The sequence below is a fragment of the Drosophila erecta genome, unplaced genomic scaffold (genome assembly GCF_003286155.1).
Source record: "Drosophila erecta strain 14021-0224.00,06,07 unplaced genomic scaffold, DereRS2 tig00000021-arrow-pilon, whole genome shotgun sequence".
NCBI classification, from domain to species: domain Eukaryota; kingdom Metazoa; phylum Arthropoda; class Insecta; order Diptera; family Drosophilidae; genus Drosophila; species Drosophila erecta.
This window is the reverse complement of record NW_020825198.1, coordinates 17,317,440-17,338,426: the sequence shown is the minus strand read 5'-3', so window position 1 is coordinate 17,338,426 and position 20,987 is coordinate 17,317,440. Positions and strand designations below refer to the sequence as shown.

General features: G+C 43.5%; 1 protein-coding gene across 4 annotated transcripts; it reads right to left on the bottom strand.

Moving 5' to 3' along the window:
- Positions 1-388: 388 nt before the first annotated feature.
- LOC6543630 (glutamate synthase [NADH], amyloplastic) lies at positions 389-20,590 on the bottom strand. 4 transcript variants are annotated; one of them, XM_015158535.2, is made up of 15 exons: positions 20,369-20,590; positions 12,416-12,886; positions 11,950-12,077; positions 8,128-9,214; positions 7,427-7,593; positions 6,207-7,370; positions 6,008-6,138; positions 5,578-5,936; positions 5,365-5,510; positions 4,508-4,617; positions 4,312-4,445; positions 3,921-4,252; positions 2,381-3,865; positions 1,585-2,243; positions 389-1,271 (listed from the first exon to the last, which is right to left on the bottom strand). In XM_015158535.2, exons 2-15 carry the CDS (start codon positions 12,722-12,724, stop codon positions 1,138-1,140), a joined length of 6,345 nt encoding a protein of 2,114 aa, XP_015014021.1. In that variant the 5' UTR covers positions 12,725-12,886; positions 20,369-20,590; the 3' UTR covers positions 389-1,137. The 4 variants fall into 4 exon arrangements, with proteins under 4 accessions (XP_015014021.1, XP_026832252.1, XP_001973010.1 ...); XM_026976451.1 differs by lacking the exon at positions 20,369-20,590 and adding an exon at positions 13,032-13,161; XM_001972974.3 differs by lacking the exon at positions 20,369-20,590 and adding an exon at positions 13,042-13,161.
- Positions 20,591-20,987: the final 397 nt, after the last annotated feature.

Below are 20,987 nucleotides of genomic sequence, written 5' to 3'. Positions count from 1 at the left end.
TCTAAAGCATTGGCTTCTTGTTCCTTTAAATTTCATGCATAATGTTACAAAACATTAATTTTAAATTAAAGGGGGTACATATAATAAAGCTTTTTATTTTAGGACTCTAACGACGTATTTGCTATTACATTCGTTACCCGTAGCTTTAATATATTATTTAGCTATAAAACGTATTCGAGAGACCTCTCTTTTAAAATAATTAATAAATAGACCTTACTTCATTTCCCCCCAAATAAAATGTAAAACACATTGCTCGTATTCTATCCCAAATATCTACTCATCATCGGCCAAATGCTTTTTAATAATTTGAATATTTATTTCATCAAATACTTGCACATAAATATATTTATATAGAGATGTATGTATAAGGGTATACATTTGGGTTAAATATGTTTTGTATAAATTGTGTATTTCTCTGTATTCATACATATAGCTGCCAAAGAGCACATTTGTTTTAACAATAGCCACTTAGGTACTTTTGCGGTCAACGATCGAATGCAGTTCAAAACACACAAACAACATCTAAAAAAATGCGTCTGGATATTGGCCGAGTTTAATACTCTATCTCTGTTTAATATTTCTTTCTGCATATACGATTTATGGATTGTATATAGGAGGGTGGAGATCAGCATATCAATTTTCATTTCATATATTTCTTTTGCGTAGAACAGGCAACACAAGTTAAACAACATTGAAAAAATGCATTTCTAAATATTTAATGTTCAATTAATTTTTTGTTTAACGATAACGGTAAGTTTCTAGTTATTGTCCTTAGATTTTTTGTTGGATATTCGATTTCCTTTAAGATATATAAGTATTCGATTGGCTTCAATCAGCATTTCAGTTTGCACTCTTAATTGACTCCTGCCGCAGCATATCATCACCCATGGAGGGCATCTCGACGAACCACTAACAATTCCCAGCCAGCTTTGCGATGAAAATAAAACTAAATGAACCGTGTTTCGTTTTGGTTTGGTGTGTAAAAAACTCAAGTCTTTTTAGTGTTTAGTTTAGTTTAAACTAAAGTCGCGAAAATAAAAATCACAAATCGGTAAAGAATTTCGCTCTATAGGCTAAGGACGATGCACGCACACAAAACTTGATATTAGCTGCTCTGGCTGCCTCTGCAGATCCTCCTTACGATGTCCCGATGACGCCACCAGGTCCTGGAAGCCCGCTTGGACGGCCGGTCAGATAGGAATCCACTTGGCGTGCGGCCTGACGACCCTCGGTAATGGCCCAGACGACCAGCGACTGGCCTCGCCGGCAATCTACAAAAGAAAGAAGGTAAATTATCATTCTTGTTTAAATAACTACGAAAATATAATTAATATAATCCGAATAATTAATTCGGATTCATCAAATACTATACATTTTAAAAATGTGGCAACTATTAATGTGGAAACTTATTTCTTTGATATTTAATGTGGAGCTCTTGAAATCAATAATCAATCTGATTTGCAGATTACTGCAAAGAATTCGCTTTGTTTTAAGGAACTGATAGCATTCTATAAATACCATTCAACAATAATGTCTGTTTATATATTAAAAGATATATGTAAGACGTATGAACGAAAAACTTACCTCCTGCCGCAAAGACCTTGGAGTTAGAGGTACCATACTGTCCGCTGGATGCCTTGATGTTGCCGCGCGGGTCTAGCTCCAGGCCCAGTTCGCTCGGCACCGTCTTCTCCGGCCCCAGGAAGCCCATGGCCAGGAGGATAAGGTCTGCGGGGAAGTACTTCTCCGATCCGGCCACCTCCTGCATGCGCCACTGGCCCGTTTCCGTCTTGGTCCACTCCACCTCGACGGTGTTCACGCCCTTAATGGCCCCATTCTCACCCACAAACTCCTTGGTGGTGGTGCAGTACTGACGCGGATCCTTGCCCCACTTGAGCTTCACCTCCTCGTGTCCGTAGTCCACGCGGAAGACCTTCGGCCACTGGGGCCAGGGGTTGTCCTCAGCACGCTTCTGTGGAGGTTCCGGAAGGATCTCGAATGTAGTGATGCTCTTAGCGCCTTGACGCAACGACGTGGCAATGCAATCGCATCCGGTATCGCCACCGCCGATGATGATCACATTCTTGCCAGCGGCAGAGATTATGTCATTCTTGCCGCCCAGCTGCTTCTTCTGCTGCGCCTCCAGGAACTCCATGGCAAAGTGAATGCCCTTCAGGTCACGGTTGGCTAGCGGCAAGTCACGAGGCCAAGTGGAGCCAGTGGTCAAGAGGACGGCATCGTACCTGTGGAATATTTCGAGGGTAATAAATAAATGTGTTCTGGACATAATATTCCACTAAAATTCGAGGACTCTTTTGACCCAATCAAGTCAAAATCGTCAAAAATTGTTGGATCACCTTAAATACGCAATAATACTTACTCCTGCAGTAGTTGCTCGGCCTTGAGGTCCTTGCCCACATGGACATTGGTGCGGAACTCGATACCCTCGTCAGCCATGAGATCTACCCGCCGCTTGACCACCTCCTTAGAAAGCTTCATCGTGGGAATACCATACTGCAAAAGTCCACCAACGCGATCGTTGCGCTCAAAGACGGTGACAAAGTGACCGGCGCGGTTCAGCTGCTGTGAGGCAGCCAAACCGGAAGGTCCTGATCCCACAATCGCCACCCGTTTGCCAGTGCGCACTTCTGGGATCTCTGGCTTAATCCAGCCCTGCTCGAAGGCATGATCGATGATGGCGCATTCGATGTTCTTGATCGTTACAGCTGGTTCGGAGATGCCCAGAACGCAGGATCCCTCGCAGGGAGCGGGGCAAACTCGACCAGTGAACTCTGGGAAGTTGTTGGTCTGCAGCAGTTGACGCAGAGCCTCCTGCCACTCGCCGTGGAAAACGAGGTCGTTCCACTTGGGAATGATGTTACCGAGTGGGCAGCCTGTGGAGTTGGACTGACAGAAGGGCACACCGCATTCCATGCAGCGAGCTGCTTGAACCTTGAGGTTCTTGCGCACATGTGGGAAGTTGTAGACTTCATCCCAATCCTTCTGTCGCTCTCCAGCATCTCGGTAGGGAGCGGATTCCCTCTTGTACTTGACAAAGCCACGTGTCTTATCTAGCACGCGGTCGGCACGCTTCTGCTCGAGCGCCACATCCTGAATGGCCTCCTCGATGTCCTTGATGTGCGGTTCATGCTTTCCATTACCATTCTCGATGGCGGACTTCAGTGGCTGCTCCACTGCCTCCTGTTCGGCCATGTCCTTAAGAGCCTTTTGGTATTCATACGGGAAGACCTTGACGAACTTGCCCTGTGCTTCGGCCCAGTTATCCAGCAACTCCTTGGCCACCTTCGAGCCTGTCTTATCAATGAAATCAGCCAGGAGTTCCTTGACCAGCAACACATCCTTCTCATTTTCCAACGGCAGGAGTTCCACACTTTCCGGATTCACCTTGGGCTTAAACGATCCATCTAAATCGTACACATAGGCAATACCACCGGACATGCCAGCGGCGAAGTTTCTTCCCGTGAGGCCGAGGATAACCACCACACCACCGGTCATGTATTCACATCCGTGATCGCCCACACCTTCCACCACGGCTGTTACACCCGAATTGCGTACGCAGAAGCGCTCGGAAGCAATACCGCGGAAATAAGCGGTTCCCTCGGTGGCTCCATACAAGCAAACGTTGCCCACGATCACATTCAGATGTGATTCGAAGGGAACCGTATCCTGTGGAGTGATGACAACATTGCCGCCGCATAGACCCTTGCCCACATAGTCGTTGGCATCACCCTTCAATGTCACATTAACACCACGCGCCAGGAAAGCGCAGAAACTCTGACCGGCGGATCCCTCTAGGAAGATATCGATGCTCTTGCCAGCGGGCAAGCCAGCCTCTCCATATTTGCTGCAGAGGACACCAAATTAGATTATGATCACCTTGTTAATAGACTTAATCCTACCAGGCAATATGGTAGCTCAGAGTAGAACCAAAGGCTCGCTCCTCATTATGGATGCGCATCTTGACGGTTACATTATCGTCTGCTCCACTGAATATTTGCTGAGCCTTGGCAATTAGTTCGTTGTCGGAACGCTTCTCCAGCTGGAAGTCCTGCCTTACGGAACCTCCAACGATGTTCGTGCCAGGACGCATTTCCAAAGCTGGCTGCAGGAGCAACTTGAGGTCCAGGTTACTAGCCTTGGCATCGCGTTGACTGGCCATGCGCAATAGATCGGTGCGGCCAATCAGGTCCTGGAACTTTCGAATGCCCAGTCCAGCCATAATTTTGCGAATCTTTAAAAATTATAAAATGCTTAGTATTAAATATACAAGCTATACGAAGATTAGCTTACATCTTCGGCCAGCATGAAGAAGAAGTTAATAACATGCTCTGGTTTGCCCGTGAACTTCTTGCGCAGCTCCGGGTCCTGAGTGGCAATGCCCACGGGACAGGTGTTCAAGTGACACTTGCGCATCATGGTGCAGCCTTTGGAAATTATATAGCATTTGTAACACGAAAGACGTATAAAATAAATGCTCACAACTTACCCATGACGATCAATGGAGCGGTACTGAAACCAAACTCATCAGCACCCAGCAAGGCAGCCACCACCACATCGAATCCTGTGCGGAGCTGTCCATCAGCCTGGACAATCACACTAAAGAAGGTTCGTCCAAACAAATCCAGATCCAGACCGTTAATAGTGGGAAGACAGGACATAAAAAGGAAGGCAACGTTAGCAAATTCAACCCCGGCTGAGAATCAATGTAATGAGAAGAAATTACGAATGGAGCACAGCGCGACGATCGTGATCGAGTGAGCGAGTGAGTGGAGTGGAGTAGAGCGAGTGGACTGGAGTTTGGATTTGGACTGGATCGATCGAATCGTGTTTTACAGCTGTTTGGGAGCGGGTTTCTGTAGCTCAGCTCTGGAGATCAGTTGAGTGATACTCATAACTTCAAAGGTCTCTGTCCAAAGAATATGCTACTTCTTCATTTTAAAGGATCGATCTTTCACTTCATCCGTTTCCTCACACTGGATCATGTCCATGGGTTCGCAATCGAGACATCTATCATTTGTCAGATTTCAAACAATTGAAGCTCTTATTGAGCGCTCTTCCGCTGGACAAGATTCGCCTTCCCCAACCGCCGTGTCATCGTCCTCCTGCCCACCGCCCACTGGCCACATGTACGAGGAGTTTCAATGGGGTTGTGTAGGGGGATCAGCCCAACTTTCCGATGATCAATGGATCTCTGCTTTTGGGAATACATGTTCTGAACAGGTTTTCCAACGCTGTCATCTGGATAACCAGGCACTTTCAGTAATGTATCGGTTCATGATTAGTAACAACAAGAGGAGAGAGCGGAAATGGCTCTGTGCCGGCTTCTCCTAATCGGAAACTTACCGTGATCGTAGATTATTTAGCACCAGCACCTGATGCGTCTCGGCCACACCCAGTTCCCAGGGTAATCCAGCATTTTTAATGCCTGTCCAGGAGCTAGCTCCGGTACCACCATCATGTCCAGAAATTACAATGTGCTCGGCTTTGCCCTGTTACATTAAAACAGTTGTTTGTTGTGAAAGGCTTTCTTTCCTTTCTAATGCATTCCAAACCTACCTTGGCAACCCCGGAAGCGACGACACCAACGCCCACTTCGGACACCAACTTCACACTAATGCGTGCATTCGGATTGGAGCATTTAAGATCATAGATCAGCTCAGCCAGATCTTCGATGGAGTAGATATCGTGATGCGGAGGAGGCGAGATCAAGCCCACTCCGGGTACGGACTTTCGGGTCTTGGCAATATCCTTGGTCACCTTGTAGCCCGGTAGCTCGCCACCCTCACCCGGCTTGGCTCCCTGAGCCATTTTGATCTGCAGATCATCAGCATTAGCCAGGTAGGATGCGGTTACGCCAAAACGACCCGAAGCCACCTGCTTGATGGCTGATCGACGGCTGTTGTTTGGATCTTGGTCTGCATAGCAAGTGATAACAAATAAATGTTGATTAATGTATTATCTTACAGGGATATACTTTGCGACTCACTTAAGTAACGATCTGAGTCCTCGCCACCTTCACCAGTGTTGCTCTTGCCACCAATGCGATTCATGGTGATCGAAAGTGTTTGATGAGCCTCCAGGGAGATGCTACCAAAGCTCATGGCCCCCGTGGCAAAGCTGTAGGTGTCGCAAATGAACAAAGAATCTTTAACACCGAAAGATTTACATGTGGACTCGTTACCTACCGCTTGACAATCTCGCTGGCAGGCTCCACCTCGGAGATATCTATACTTTGCCGATCTGTAACAAACTCCAGCTGTCCTCGAAGAGCACACTTCTTCACACTATCCAGAGTGGATTTCTTAAAGGCTTCAAATGCATTCAGATTCTTATTCACGGCCGCTTCCTGTAGGCTGCCAATGGAGGATGGCTCATTAATGTGAGCCTCTCCACCGTGACGCCAGTGGTACTGGCCAGGATTTCGCAGGATGCGTGTGTCCGGCGTTGCCTTGCCATAGGTTAGTTGATAGCGTTGAAGGCCCTCCTTAGCCAGAATCTCCAGGGTGACTCCACCGATGCGACTTTGGGTGCCACGGAAGCACTTGGCCACCAGGTCGGTGCCCAATCCCACAGCCTCAAAGATCTGGGCGCTCTTGTAGGATTGCAAAGTGCTGATGCCCATTTTGGCCATTACTTTTGCAATTCCCGTATCAATAGCTTGGGCATAAGCGGCATAGATCTGCTTGTCGCTGACCTCCGGCCCAATTACTCCGTCATCCCGCAGAGCCTGTGCCAATTCGAATGCCAGATATGGACAAATGGCATCCGCTCCGTAGCCAAGGAGTACACAAATATGATGAACTTCCCGGGCCTCAGCAGTTTCCACCACAATGCCCACCTTCATGCGCTGCAGGGTCTCAATCAGATGATGATGCAAGGCTCCGAGGGCCAAAAGGGCTGAAACTGCCACCTTACCATCGATTCCCGCTCCACGATCGGAGATCACCAACAACTGGTAACCAGCTTGAGCTGCTGCGTATCCCTCGCGGCAGACACGGTCGATGGCGTCGATATACCCCTGAACGCCTTCGCTACACTGGAATGTGATGTCCAGGACCTTGGTCCGCCAGCCGCGGTGCGTATTCCGCTTGAGCAGCTGGGTATCTGGAATGCTCAGTATGGGATTGGTGAGCCAAATACGATGCACCTGCTGAGCCGACGGCTGCAGCAGATTCGCCTCCGGACCGAGAGGACACTGCATCGACATGACCACCTTCTCGCGGAATGGATCGATGGGCGGATTGGTAACTTGGGCGAAGAGCTGCTTGAAGTACTCATAGGGTATGGGCTGGAAGTTGGACAGGCATGCCAGCGGGGCATCATTACCCATGGAGCCAAGGGCTTCCTTCCTTTAAAACGAGAACAAGGTTATCTTTATGTTGCTTATGTGTAATTATCCACTTACTTGTTCTTGAACATGGGAATGAGCAGCATATTGACCGTTTCCGTGGTATAACCGAAAAGAGAGAGCCTCGGATCGAAGATGCCCCTCTGGGAGGCGGGCAACTTGGCCAGCTCATCAACAGGAGGAGTATTCAAGACGTTGGCGTTGCGAATCTCATCCAGGGTAATCTGTTTCGATACAACAACCACTTTTAATTTTTTTCTACATAATTATAATCATATTTTAATGCAACCAAAGGACATGCAAAATTAAACGCAACGGGGAGGCAAAAACGAGGATCAATACTACTTTTGGTGGCCAATAAACAAAGGACCTAGGACCTACGACAATCTGGGTTGGTTAACTCACCATCTGCATCGGTTCCACAACAAAAATACACAAATAGATTGAGATTAGGGGATAGCGTGAGAGAGAATGGACAAATTTAGATTAAAGATTATTATTTTATTAGTTTTCCGATTGGGTGTCCGGGGATGAGTTCGTGTTTTACGATGATTAGTGAAAATCGACCCTGTTAGCCTGACATGTGTATAGTGTGGTGGCTGGATTTATTGCACAAGCTCTCTATTATAGTAACAATACCACGAATCAATGTTCTTGTATTTAACCTTTTAATTTGTGGTAGTGTTACTGAAAACATTCTATCGAATGTACTCCAACGAGTCTTTCCCCAAGCCACATGTGACCAAATCATAACTCACCTTCTGCTGCAGCCACTCGGAATGAGGACGAGACTTGGCAATCTTGGCCTTCAGCTCGATGTCCTGGATGAGCTTCTTCTCTTTGGTGTCCACCAGCAACATCCTGCCAGGCTTCAAGCGGCTCTTCAGGGTCACCTGCGATGGATCCACATCGTACACACCCACCTCAGAAGCCATGACCAGCACGTTCTCCTTGGTCACGTAGAAGCGCGATGGACGCAGTCCGTTACGATCCAAAACGGCGCCAATGTAGCGACCGTCGGTGAAACTAATAAGAGCCGGACCGTCCCAGGGTTCCATGACACAGGCGGCCCACTGATAGAAGTCACGCTTCTCCTGCGGCATAGTCTTGTCATTCTGCCATGCCTCCGGCACCATGGTCATCACCGATTCCGGCAGCGACCTATCGCTGGCCATGGTGAGGAACTCCAGCACGCAATCGAAGCTGCCGGAGTCCGAGAGATTCGGCTCCACCACTGGGTACAGTTTCTTCAGCTGATCCCCAAAAAGATCCGACTGCATGACACCCTCGCGGGCCTTCATGAGGTTAACATTGCCTCGGAGAGTGTTGATCTCACCGTTGTGGGCCAGAACTCGCAGAGGATGAGCCCTTTCCCAACTGGGGAAGGTGTTGGTGGAGAAGCGAGTGTGCACCAATGCCAAGTAGGTTTCGAACTCTGGATCCTTCAGGTCCGTGTAGTAGTCCCACAACTGGTCGGAAGTAAAGAGACCCTTGTAGACCACTGTGCGGTCGGACAGGGAGCAGATGTAGAATCGTCGTCCCGGCTTGATCAGCTCATGGCTGGCCCTCTTCCTAAGGACGAAAACCTGCCGCTCGAAGGCCTTTTCGTCGCTTCCGGCTGGACGGCGGACAAACACCTGACGGGACAAGGGCTCCGACTTGCGGGCCACCACGCCAATGGCCGACTGATTGGACGGCACAGTGCGCCAGGCAATCACCTCCAGTCCAAGACTCTTGGCCAGATCATCAAACTCCTTCTCGGCAGCTGCATGCTGGGCCTCATCCAGGTAGAAAATGCCCGTGGCATAGTCCCCCAACTCCGGCAAGGTTACACCTTGCTTGGCACTGCAATCGGAGAATAAGTGGGGTTTAATAAGATTGAAGGATATAGTGCCGTAGATTCGACTTGTCATCGAATCATTTTTTCCTTGGCTAAATTCTGAGCTCCAAAACTAATGCGCCATTAAATTGCGCATAGTCGGGTCTCTATTGCCGCAAGTGAATCCAAGCCGCCCAGTTGAGTTATTCAGTCATTCATTCATCGCGCCATTCCATTGAGAGCTGGTGACGAAACGAGTCCGCCACAAGTCGCACCTTATCAGCACTTCTCTATGGAGAAGCTGTCAGCGATTCAGCCGTCACAACCTAATGGAACGGATCCCATACCTCCCATCCCGTCCACCGGTCCACCGTCATTATTCGTCTGTCCACCTGTTTTCGTTATTCAGACATGCATGCGTACACTGAGCGAAAGCCGAGCGCAATAAGAGTGATAAGAGTGCACGTAACAGAAATTGCCTTAACTCATATTGTTCAAAGCTTTGATATAAAAGATATAACATTTTAGATTTCGAAACGAATAGAAACCTGAGTAGAAACGTGCCAAGTTTTTCGCCAGGTGCAATTGAGATTGAGCTGAGGTTATATGTACCTGAACCTCGTTCTTATTACGTCTCAGAATTACGGTCGATCCGATGGACGGCGTACTGTTTAAGTGTTTTGCCATAATTTCGCAATTAGTCCAAGACTTGAAGCGGTCCTTGAACTTGGCAATCGCCGACTTGTTGCTCTCAGATCGCAATCTTTAGTGCTCTTGACCGTGTGCACGTGCGTGTCTAAAGTGAATTTCCTCCTCCTCGATTGGCATGCAAAGTATTTCACAATTTCTTTTCCAAAGCGAGACACTGAAACCTCTGGAACACCCCGAACATCGATTAAACCGCAGGCTAGACGCTAATTAAACTAGAGTTATGGAACTGTCGTGCGACATTACGCGATCTAATGGCCCAACCAGTTGTGAAAATCCATCTATCACCTCCTATTTGTGTATATTATATGCATACTCAGGCATCAGACAGCTGCTCTACTAATTACACAGCAAATAGTGGCAAATTCGCGCCATTGATTAGCGCATATTGAGTTGTAAAACGCTTGGACAGTGTCGTTTTTATTATCTGGGGTTCGGGAAAGTCGCCTTCCATTGGCTGTAATGGAGTGGAACGCATTAAAATCGATCGGTTCCATTGGAAACTATCAACGAAGTTGGTAGACTCAAAAGAAATGCTAAAAACAGCACCTAGCAACCGAAAGAGCATAAAATATTTAAATGATTTATTAAATATAGGTCAACGCAATTGAGCTCTGATTAAACTGCTAACAATCATAGAGGTCTTTTGCACATTTGACTTTGATTTGAGCGATTTAGGTCAGTTAACCTTAATAAACTTTTCAAATATTCTGTATGAATTCGCATTTCACATTTCCCTTACCATTTCAACTGTTTGATCGGGCTCGGTTTAAAGTTCGTAGAAATACATATATCAACACTTAATAAAGGTATTCAAAGTATTCTTCATCTAGAATGTCTGAATATAACCTGACCGAACCTCATTACTATGCACATCTGGCACACTGGATTAGGTGAAGAACCCGAGGGGTACGAATAGGGGACCTTGCCGTGTTTTTCCATTTGGCGTAGTTGAGCTAAATAATGCTGTATAATTCGCACGAAGTAATTGGCTGATAATGTCTTCTATTCTGCTATCCACTTAGACTGGACCGTAAAAAAGCATCGTTTAATCCCATATAAAGCCTATTAAAAATAAATATGTATATTACGGTTACGTGTGTTTACCGATTCTGGGCAAAGCGTGACGAAAACAAGAACCGTGCCAAAAAGCTGACAAAATAAACAAAAACAATATACATAGGTCGGTCGGGAGCAGAGAGCAGATGTTGGATTGTCGGATCTCTATAGGTAGGCAAATACACTCGGCATATTTATGTATATTCTAAATGTATATCTCTGTGGATCTGTGGATGTGCCTCATTTCAGCGAACTATTTTTGAGGTGCTCGATCTTAAGATACTTTACGTACTTTCAGATTTAGTCAATAAAGGGGCACCAATGGACCCTTGAGACAGAAAGTGCATCCCGAAGTCTCGTTTTGTATATCACAAATGAATGCAAATAAGCTCATTTATACATTGCAGCATTGTTAGTAGTCAATAAATCTCACTTTAAATTGTTACGTGATCTCAAGAAGTGTTTGAGTAATAACACTATCATTAAATGAAGCTAAACGGGTTATTCTATAACTTAATATCAATTTGTATAACAAAAAGACTGTTAACTGATACTCTAAAAAGGTATAAAAAACTTATGTGCATACTGCATGATTGATTATACATTTATTGTTATATAATTATAGTCGTGTTTGTAATGAATCAAATAGGTATTATATCCGAAAAGCATGATTAAATATGAGTTCGTTGCCTCAATTCAACAAACTTAATCCCAGATGAATTATACTTTCTTGAGAGAGTAGATCTTAACTGACAGACAGCGACAAACAACACGGCAGCTTTGAGCTATTTTCGGATTTCGCGCACGAGATCGCGGCGATATTGTTGCGCCACACCCCCGACCCACCAACAAGTCCCGTGCCCCATGTCCCGTGTAAGCAGTTCGTTCATCAATGGCGACGGCGCCAGAGGAACCGGCATAAATAAACACACTATACGATATGCGATGCCCAACTTGTTATGTACTTTCTATATGTATATATGAGGGAACTTACAGAGCCTTGAAGTAGAGTCCGTGAGGAATGGAAGCCAAGACGCCAGCGCCATCGCCAGTGTCATTGTCACAGGCGCAGGCGCCGCGGTGATTCATCCGTTCTGAGAGGGTCTGGGCATCACGTAGAATCTATGTGGAAAAAAATCTTTTCAGATTACATGTCTCACTTTCAAATTAGATACTTCTTTGCAAAGGAAGCAATCAATAAAGCAAATATAATGCTTTTACATATTTTTAAACGAATAGAACATATGTTTATGTCATACATAAAACGAAACTGTGGAACTGTATTTTATGTAAATTTGTTTTAAATATTGAAAGAAGTTTATAGAAGGAGCTTGCACAATTTCCTAATATAGATATAAACAGTTCTTAAAACGCTTATTTTTAGACACTCTCCTTTTGCAAGTAAAGCTTAGGTAATTCACAATAATTTCGGTATCAAAATGTGTATCCTGTATCCCTACCTTGTGAGAGCGTTTGCCATCGATGGCCACGATGAAACCGACTCCACAGGCCTCGTGCTCGTTCTGGGGATCGTAGAGTCCCTGTTTTCCAGGTGCCTCCCACGGCATTTGCTGCTGCTGCTCCTCCTGAGCATCCTGATCCTGCTGCCCGTTCAAATGCAGTTCATTCGATCCTTCGAAGTTATCGCTGCTGCCGCCGATGGCCGAACTATCGAAATTATCGGAATCACCGATGGTAATCGCTGATGTTGTTGTTGCTTCAACAGTTGCACATTCAAATTCGCAATTGTCAGTGATTGTTGGTGCCATTATACGTTGTTACCGTTGCACTTGCTGAAAATCTCTCGGGATCTAATTTGGTTTCACTCGATTTGAATTGGATCTGTACTGCGTTAAAGTAGCGTGTTCACACCGTTTAAGTTAACAGTTATTCCTGGTTAAATTAGCACAGTTTGTTCAGTTTATATATGGCTGCAAAAAAATTGTAAAAATAAATTGTAATTTTATTGCACTTTTATTGCAGCGCTTGCAGCGTTGCACTTGAAAGTGATTTTGCACGTTGCTCAGTTATTTGTATCGCATTCGTTTTACACTATTTCCACACCCATGCACATACACACACATACATTTATGCACTGCTAGATATTCTAGGTAACTATTTCTATTTTATCCCGCTGCTGGCACACGCGACACTGACGGCTGCTCACAAGCGAATGAGCGCCGTTGGAGCAGCGCCGCACCGTAGAGCCCCCAAGATCGCACTCTCTCCTCGAAAAGGTGGCACACTCGTCCCCATGCTCGCTCGGCCATATAGCACGAGTATATGGCGGCTATATCTCTCTCCCGAGTTGGCCACGCAATCAGAGGCCTGATTCAATTCCGAATCAATATCATGTAATGCAACTGCGCTTATCAGGAAAGTATTTACAGAAAATATTACAGAAAATAATTAAGACCATCGGAAATACTTTTTCTAAGAAATGTATAATAGTTTAAAATATTTTACTGTTTAATTCATATTGCTTATATCCTTTTAACTAAAATTTTGTATCTGTATTTTTACGTCATGTTTTTTCCTCTCATGGGATGCATTTCCCATTCTCCAGCGCTTTGTTTACCCCTCATCTCTGAGCACCTTTTCACCTGAATGGCTTTCTAAATTGGCCCCCAATGGACAGTTCGACGATCGATAGATCGTGCAATTGATTGTCAGCGTGGTTGAACAATCATTGCATCCAGAAGTGGAACCTTGAATAATGTGCGCATACGTAATGCAACAAAATCGCCCCATATTTACACTGTTTTATCGAACTAGGAACGGCAGCGGTTTATAATCGTTAAACGTTATCAAATGCAATGGCGAAATGATTTATACGGCGTCACAACGGACATGCATAACAATAACAAAATGCTTTAAAATGCGATTTGCAATAAATTCATTTGAGCAAAGCTATTTCAAATATGCAAAATAAACAACCGAATGAGTTTTGTTTTTCAGCAACACCAACATCGAAATAACGTTGAGAAAAAGCACAAAACTGGCTGTAGCTTAAGGTTAATTTTAACTTTAGATATTTTGCGACAAATTCCAATGGTGCTCCATCACAAGTTCTTTGACAGATCAGTTCAACAATAATTAACAGTCACACACAGTATAATAATGTGAATTACATATCTCTCTATGGGGTCCTTCAACTTTTGGCCAGAGAAATGCATTTAAAAATACGTATTTGTCAGAAACACTGCTTGCTCTTTATGAGCGACGATATAAATAGATTCTCCATTAGAAGATCATGGTATCGAATTCTTTTTCAAAATTTTCCATTGCTCGCTGCGCCTAATTAAATTTTTAGCAAATACCTTTTGCCCAAAATAGCACATAATTTAGTGGCACTCGTTTAATTAGTCCCACATAAACTTATCAATCAAAAACCCAAGTGTCAGTAAAAAAAAAGTGGTAGATTAGCTTCAAGTTCATGGGTTCCATTCCTCTCTACGAAATTATTTCCCATCGTATCAAAGCACTTCTATTGTGCTCTGCGGCGACTGAGTCGCATGAATTATAGGCAAGTTCAAAGTCTCAGAGAGCGATCGGAATTATCTGGCCGGGACTACAACGTCACATCGCAATCTTCGGCAAACCATTCGGGTGACACATTCTCCCCGTCTCGCCACTTGGGGTATTTAAGGAGGATATGGGGCCATATGGGGGGTACGGAACCGGTTCCCCCGCTGCACCTCCCAGATAAGTGCCAAAAATTTGTCAGGCGATAACATTTTTTAATGCGAAGAATCTACCTGCTTTGCAGAGTACTATGGGTATTTGGGTATACTACGTTTGAGTTCCTAGATATTCATTATTTTATTCAAATATATAAGTTCAAAAGGAGATGGACCTTTTCAATAGAATGGAAAAGGTTGCTATTTCATTGGAAGGGCATCGTTATACCCAAATAGCTGGTATAAAAAAGCAATATATTTGGCACATAAGGGGTATTAAGAATTTCGATTAGCATCATCCGAACTTCTTGTGTTTGTTAGATTTTTTCCTTTTTTGCGGCTTGGTATCAGGCGTTTAACATGTGCCAGGCGAGTGTCTGCGACTGGGGGGCAAGAGGAGGCCGAAATTCTCATTCACGATGTTTTCTTTTCTTTTTATAAGTTAATAAACTTGGGCACACACAACAGATAAGACTCATTCACGGCACTAGCTCGAAAAACCTAATGGCACAGTGAACTTAACTTGGGGGTTTGGGAAGGTTTTTTCCTTTCCGATTTCATGGGACCCGGCGTAGAGATTGCGGTGTTCCATTGGGGAGCCATGCCACAAAGCGCTATTCACGATTTGCATGCGTGATAGAGAGGAATGGTCTATAAATATACACATGTTCGATTTCTGGCTGCAGGCGTAATACAATCACGGAGCGATAAGAATCGTGGATCGCAAAAATGTGACGTAGGTGGGCCAATAGCCCTCAACGGGACTGTATGTATCTATGATCTGATTTATCTGATTTGGGTGCAGTGGAAAAGTTTTGACCTAAGATAACATCAAACGTGTCGCCAAAAGTACGATATACATAATATGTATGTATATTTTTTTTGGTAACTTTTTATGGCCCAGAGACCCAATAAAACTTGATAATCATGACTTGAATAAAAACGCAGAAAGGCATATGCAGAAGCAAAGGTTATAATAAAGTCGTATGTTCTTTTGAGGGAACAGATAACATATGCAAAAGAAAGAAAAACATTATGCCGTCAAAAATATAATAGCTACTCATGGAAAACATCAAAAAAATATGCATAGGTCCTATGTATGTCTTGATCATAACGTAAGGATTATAAAAAAACGGATTATAAATCTTTGGGAGTTCTACAAAACACTTTTAGCACTCCCTATCTGTCTTCTGTATCGACAACTTATCATTTGCTTTTTAATTTATTCCAATTTCCGCCGTTCTAATTGCATAACCTTTCGAGTGCGTCAGACCAATAGATGGCTATTTTCAGAGTTCAGAATAATGCTGGCAAAACAGATATGTACATACTATATCTATATGGAGCAGTTGACGGTCGGAACATAAATTCCTGATGAATTATTGATCACGTGACGAATGGTATTTAAAAATTGTTTTGACATTTCATCTAGCTAAGAGCACTTAGTTCGTTTAATTAATTCCTACAAATGGGTGGAGACACCCTGTTCTTAAGTCTGATCAAAAGTCAACGTAAATATTTAGACTCCCGTTTCGGCAGAAGGAAAGAGGAGAGACAAATAAACCAACGAAATTTAATATAGCAAACAAGTCTGCAGACTACCGAGTGAGAATAAATCGCACGATGGAGAAGCGACCGGATGATACGGTGAGATATATGTAGATATAGATGTAGCCATAGCCATCCATTGCGTTGGCTCAAAGTCCACAGAGCGACAGCCGCGTGTGGCCCACAACTACAAACATAGAAGAGTATCCGGGCATTAGGATAAATACGCACAGCTATAGATATTCCGCTCTGATATTGTATACTTTTGATGTAAACAAGTGCAGGCAACAAGTTTCAATAACCCCGAACGCCGAAATAAATTATGCGTCGACAACATTGCGTGTGGTTAGTACGGTAAGCGATGGGGCATGCCACAGGGCCATTATAGTGGGATAATTACAATCGCCGGTTCTAATGGGTGCCAGGATCCCACAATGAAAAAGCCATTAGCCCCAAAGAACTTTCTTCTTTTGGACAATCTAAAAATCGGTGGAGAACTCAACTCCGGTAGCCGTCGACGCTATAAACATTGTTTTCCAGCGATTTACGATATGGCCTAGCCAAAATTGGGAGGGGATCCATAGGGGGGTTCTATTGCCGCTATAAATGCGCATTATCTGACTCGGCTGGGCGCTTATCAGACAGTCGGGGTTAAGTTTATTGGTACCCCCGTTGTTTTATGGCCTACAACCTGTGCACTTAAGTCAGCTGTGCAAAGTTTTCGCCGCGGATTCCGAAAGGGATCAACTAAATTGCTTTAAAAATAGCAACAATTGGTTTTCATTACCCGATGTTCGCGTGTTTAATTAGAGAATGAACTGGGCATCTTGCGGTTTGTTTTTTATTGCGCCTCGGAATTACGTACAAGTAATTACAATTATGACAACTTTTTTATCTACACCTACAGTGGGCGCAGAAGGGCTGTAAGAGCTGATAATTAGCCTTGTGAAAAAGCCCTTTTAATCAAAAAATTAGTCTATTTGCTGATAACTCACTCTATTAAGATCAATAGATCAAAGGGCTATAAGGTATTCGAAACTCACTGTTCTAACTTTGAAGTAAAATATTGTGATAACTAATTAAACTTGATATATTCGACCTTCACTAACTTAGTATATGAGAAGTGCTAATAGATGCTCAATTATCATGAAGGTCTTAAGTTTTTTGGCTTTTATAATCATGGAATACTGTCAAGCATCAGAGGTATTCACAATTAACGCATTTTTACAGATTCAGATATATTGAAATTATTTGTTTCACATTTCTTTAAATTATTTAATGTTTCCGGGTAAATATTTGGGCTATTCCCATACTCACTACTTACTTATGGCGTCTTATTGAAAGTTTCCAATTTCTTAGTTTATTTTCCCCATAAATTCCTGTCTGTTCGGAGAAATTTATTGCAAGTGGTTGCTATTTATGGCTTAGGTGCGGTTCGCTCTCCACCTTCCCCGCTAATTACGACGAGCCTTTAGTTTGCTGTCAATAAGCAAGCAACATCGCAATTTACATTAGTTTCCAATGACCGTAAATGGTTGGGATGGAATTGCACATTTGGGGTAGGTTGCCCGACCCTTACAGCCCCCCTTATCCGGCATGACTAGATAACCAGAGTTATGTAAATGGAACCCAAGTAAATTGCAGCGGGGAGCTGATTCAATTGGGAATCAATGGGGTAACGGGTACCGGGTACCGAGTTCTGGCTGCTTCTGTTTGCTTTTTGTCATAAGAGAACTCGGCACCGTGCTTATCAGCATTCCCCCTAACTACACATACGTAATCCTCCCCATGAAAAATCAATCAGTTTTCAACGCAATTGTTTAAAAGTCAAATACTCAAAAGAAGTGAATTCGTTTAATTCATGTATCCATACGATACCGAAGGATTAAAGCTTATGAAGGGTATTTTAACAATATCAAATACCCGAATAGCCAATATCATCTGGTATTGGAATATTACATTGCTGTTCGGCGAATGCAATGTATTTAAGGAAATAACATACGTCATTTCAAAACATAATAAGGAAATATTTAAAATAAAATATTCAAAAACATTATGACGTTTTCGAGAGGCAATAAACCAGTTTTATTGCCGTGTCAATGAATATAGTATTATATAGACTGAAATATACTTTTGTTGTTTTTTTTTTAAGTGGGAGACGCATCCTCGTCCAGAGTATTCTGATTGCTATAATACTATCGTAATTGATGGGGGGCACTTGCTTTATATGCCCACCATTGGAGCTCATTTGAATTAGAGGCTGCGACGCAATTGAAAAGTTTTCCGTTCGGATATTCACTGAACCATTAAACCAAACTTGCGGCGCCACCTTATTTCGAGCGAGACCGCAAAACATATCCAATTTCAAAGGGGATACGGAATTTGATTTGGGGGCATCACTACTTTGCTGACTTTCCAATAAGAATGCGGTTTAAGTTTCATCTTCACAAATCCGCCATAAGTCCGAAAAGAGCTCTAAACGCACTCAGCCGCAAGAGGAGACTTGGCTCACACTTCCGGATAAATCTGTCAATCTTTTCTTAGGTCCTTTGTCTACGGTTTTATTTGCTCACTCAGTTTTACACAATCCTTTCTAAGTGCTAACACACACATTAAGCGGTAATAAAACAAAGCCAAGAACGTTATCCTTTACATTTAAGTGCAATTGAAATGAGAAAGCCTTTCTCCGTGCGGAAAAATAGCAAAATGCGGCGTTTATTGCATAACCGTTATGTCAGAAGAGCAAACCGGGAGGATGTGTAAGCGAGAGAGCGGTTAGGGTGAGAGCGAACTCGGAAGCTGCCCACCCACACCCATACACCCACGCAGAGAGAAAGTGTAAATGTCAAGGGGCATTGACGTAGTAAGGCAAACTTCGGCGCCCACGCATATAAATAGAAGCTGGAACAAATTTCGTTTCTTTCGTGAATACAAAACAACATGTTACGATACTAATTTTATTCACTTTAAAATACAATAGACTTACACTTTGAGTAAAATAGGTCTTGTTTCATAATAATAATGCCAGCACGTTTTCCCAGTGTAATAAAGGACACTCGAGCACAAACACAGATACACAGTGGCTGCCATCAATTTTGATGCGGCAATTAGGCAGCGCCATTTGCGGCAGTCGGTGGCCGCAGCATTTCAGCAGCCACTGTTCTCGACGAGAGGGAAATGAAAAAGATCGGACGAGGGGAAGGGCGAGTGCGGTGGAGCGGCGAGGAAGAAATCACTGCCATGGCCCTTTGAAGCAGAGGAGAGCGGAGCTAACCTTACTCTGACCTTGAAGCGGAGCGAGCGGAAGAGCTGAGCAGCTGTCTGCATCACAGCGAAAGGGGCAGGGGCGGTAAATAGCGAAACAAGATTCACGAATGAAGCACAGGCAGCCCATAAAATAGTCAACGAGCAAGAAGGAGATAAAAGGGGGAGGGGCAACATCAAGAACAGAACTGGCAGCGGCAAAAAACAAGTACAAGAATGAGAAGCTTGCGGCAGGGCGGTAAGTCACAGTGCTGGCCATTGCCATAGGTTAAAAGGCACAAAAATTAATATAGCGCACTTTTCAAATTTCATAAATTTCTCAATTTTAAATTTCATGTTTTGTGTACGCAATTTTGTTATTATAATAAGATATTTCAATGTATAATATTTAATAAGGCTTGTGACGCACATCAAAAACAATGTAAAAAAACATATATTTAAACAAGAGATTAACTAGCTAAAATAAATGTATCACTTTATGTTTACAAACACGCAACGAACACTTCAAAAGAACCCTATTTTAAGTACATTTAAATCAGAATCTCAAACAGCAGCTAGTTTCATGTCCCCCACTGTAAGTTCTGGTGTGGGAGCTTCTGCTCTCCTACTTCTTCCTGCTCTCTGGCTATGCTTCTTCTTTCCGCACTCCCTCTTTTCAACGTGTGTGTGTTACTTGCTGTGCTCCATGTACAATTTATTGATTTTCTAGAGGAACTCCTACGAGAATCAGGAAAAGCTATCTTAAGAAAAAGGGGCTCCCCGGAACCCTTATCTAGTCTTCATTACTACGTTTTTCCCATTCCTCAACTTATGGTGAATATAAACCGTGCTAGATATGCACGTATGCATGTGTGTGTTAGGTAATTTGCATATCACATTTTTAAGCGACACAGGAATTCCACGCATATTTTTTGCAATTACTTTCAACTTTTCTGATAAACCGATTCACTGCATTCCGTATTTTGCGCGCTCACACAAAACCAAGAACTTTGGAGTTTTTCACTTTTCCACTTGCTTTTAGCACTTCCACTTCGATTTGGCTTTAAAATATTTTCTGGTTATTCCGCGTGTTCAGAATACGTGCGTATTTTTCAAAAGACCGAATGAGAATGGAAGAATAGGACGAAAATCGCAACTATCCCCAAACCAAAGAGAGCGCAAAAGTAAGCGGAGAGCGAAAAGTTGCGTGAGAGCATAAACGAAGTGGGGGTAACATCTGTTGTTTTTGAACTCTAGCTTACTTGTAATCTTTTACCATTAAACCCTTAATTAATAAAGAACTACATATTAGCAGATCGTAGAAACCGATTATCCTATTTTCAGTTAATAGTGGCTCTTATTATTTATTTACTTTAATGCGAGTCGTTAAATACCGTTACATGATGCGCTCACTGTCAAAAGCTAATTCGTATTCTCACTGAGACACATTCAAATTGTATTTGGGCTTGTCTGTCGTATTCAGTTCACAACAGTTTTCCGTTATTATTCGCAGCCGCAGCACAAACAAATTCGGAATGTATCAATTTGCTTGTGCTGCGAA

What these genes read in the sequence shown, in the direction of transcription:
- LOC6543630 (XM_015158535.2), bottom strand. Translation starts at nt 12,724, where the DNA reads ATGGCACCAACAATCACTGACAATTGCGAATTTGAATGTGCAACTGTT. An exon ending in CCGAGTGGCTGCAGCAGAAG is followed by an intron (nt 7,594 to 8,127) that starts GTGAGTTATGAT and finishes GTATCGAAACAG; the next exon opens with ATTACCCTGGATGAGATTCG. An exon ending in TCGCTTCCGGGGTTGCCAAG is followed by an intron (nt 5,511 to 5,577) that starts GTAGGTTTGGAA and finishes TTAATGTAACAG; the next exon opens with GGCAAAGCCGAGCACATTGT.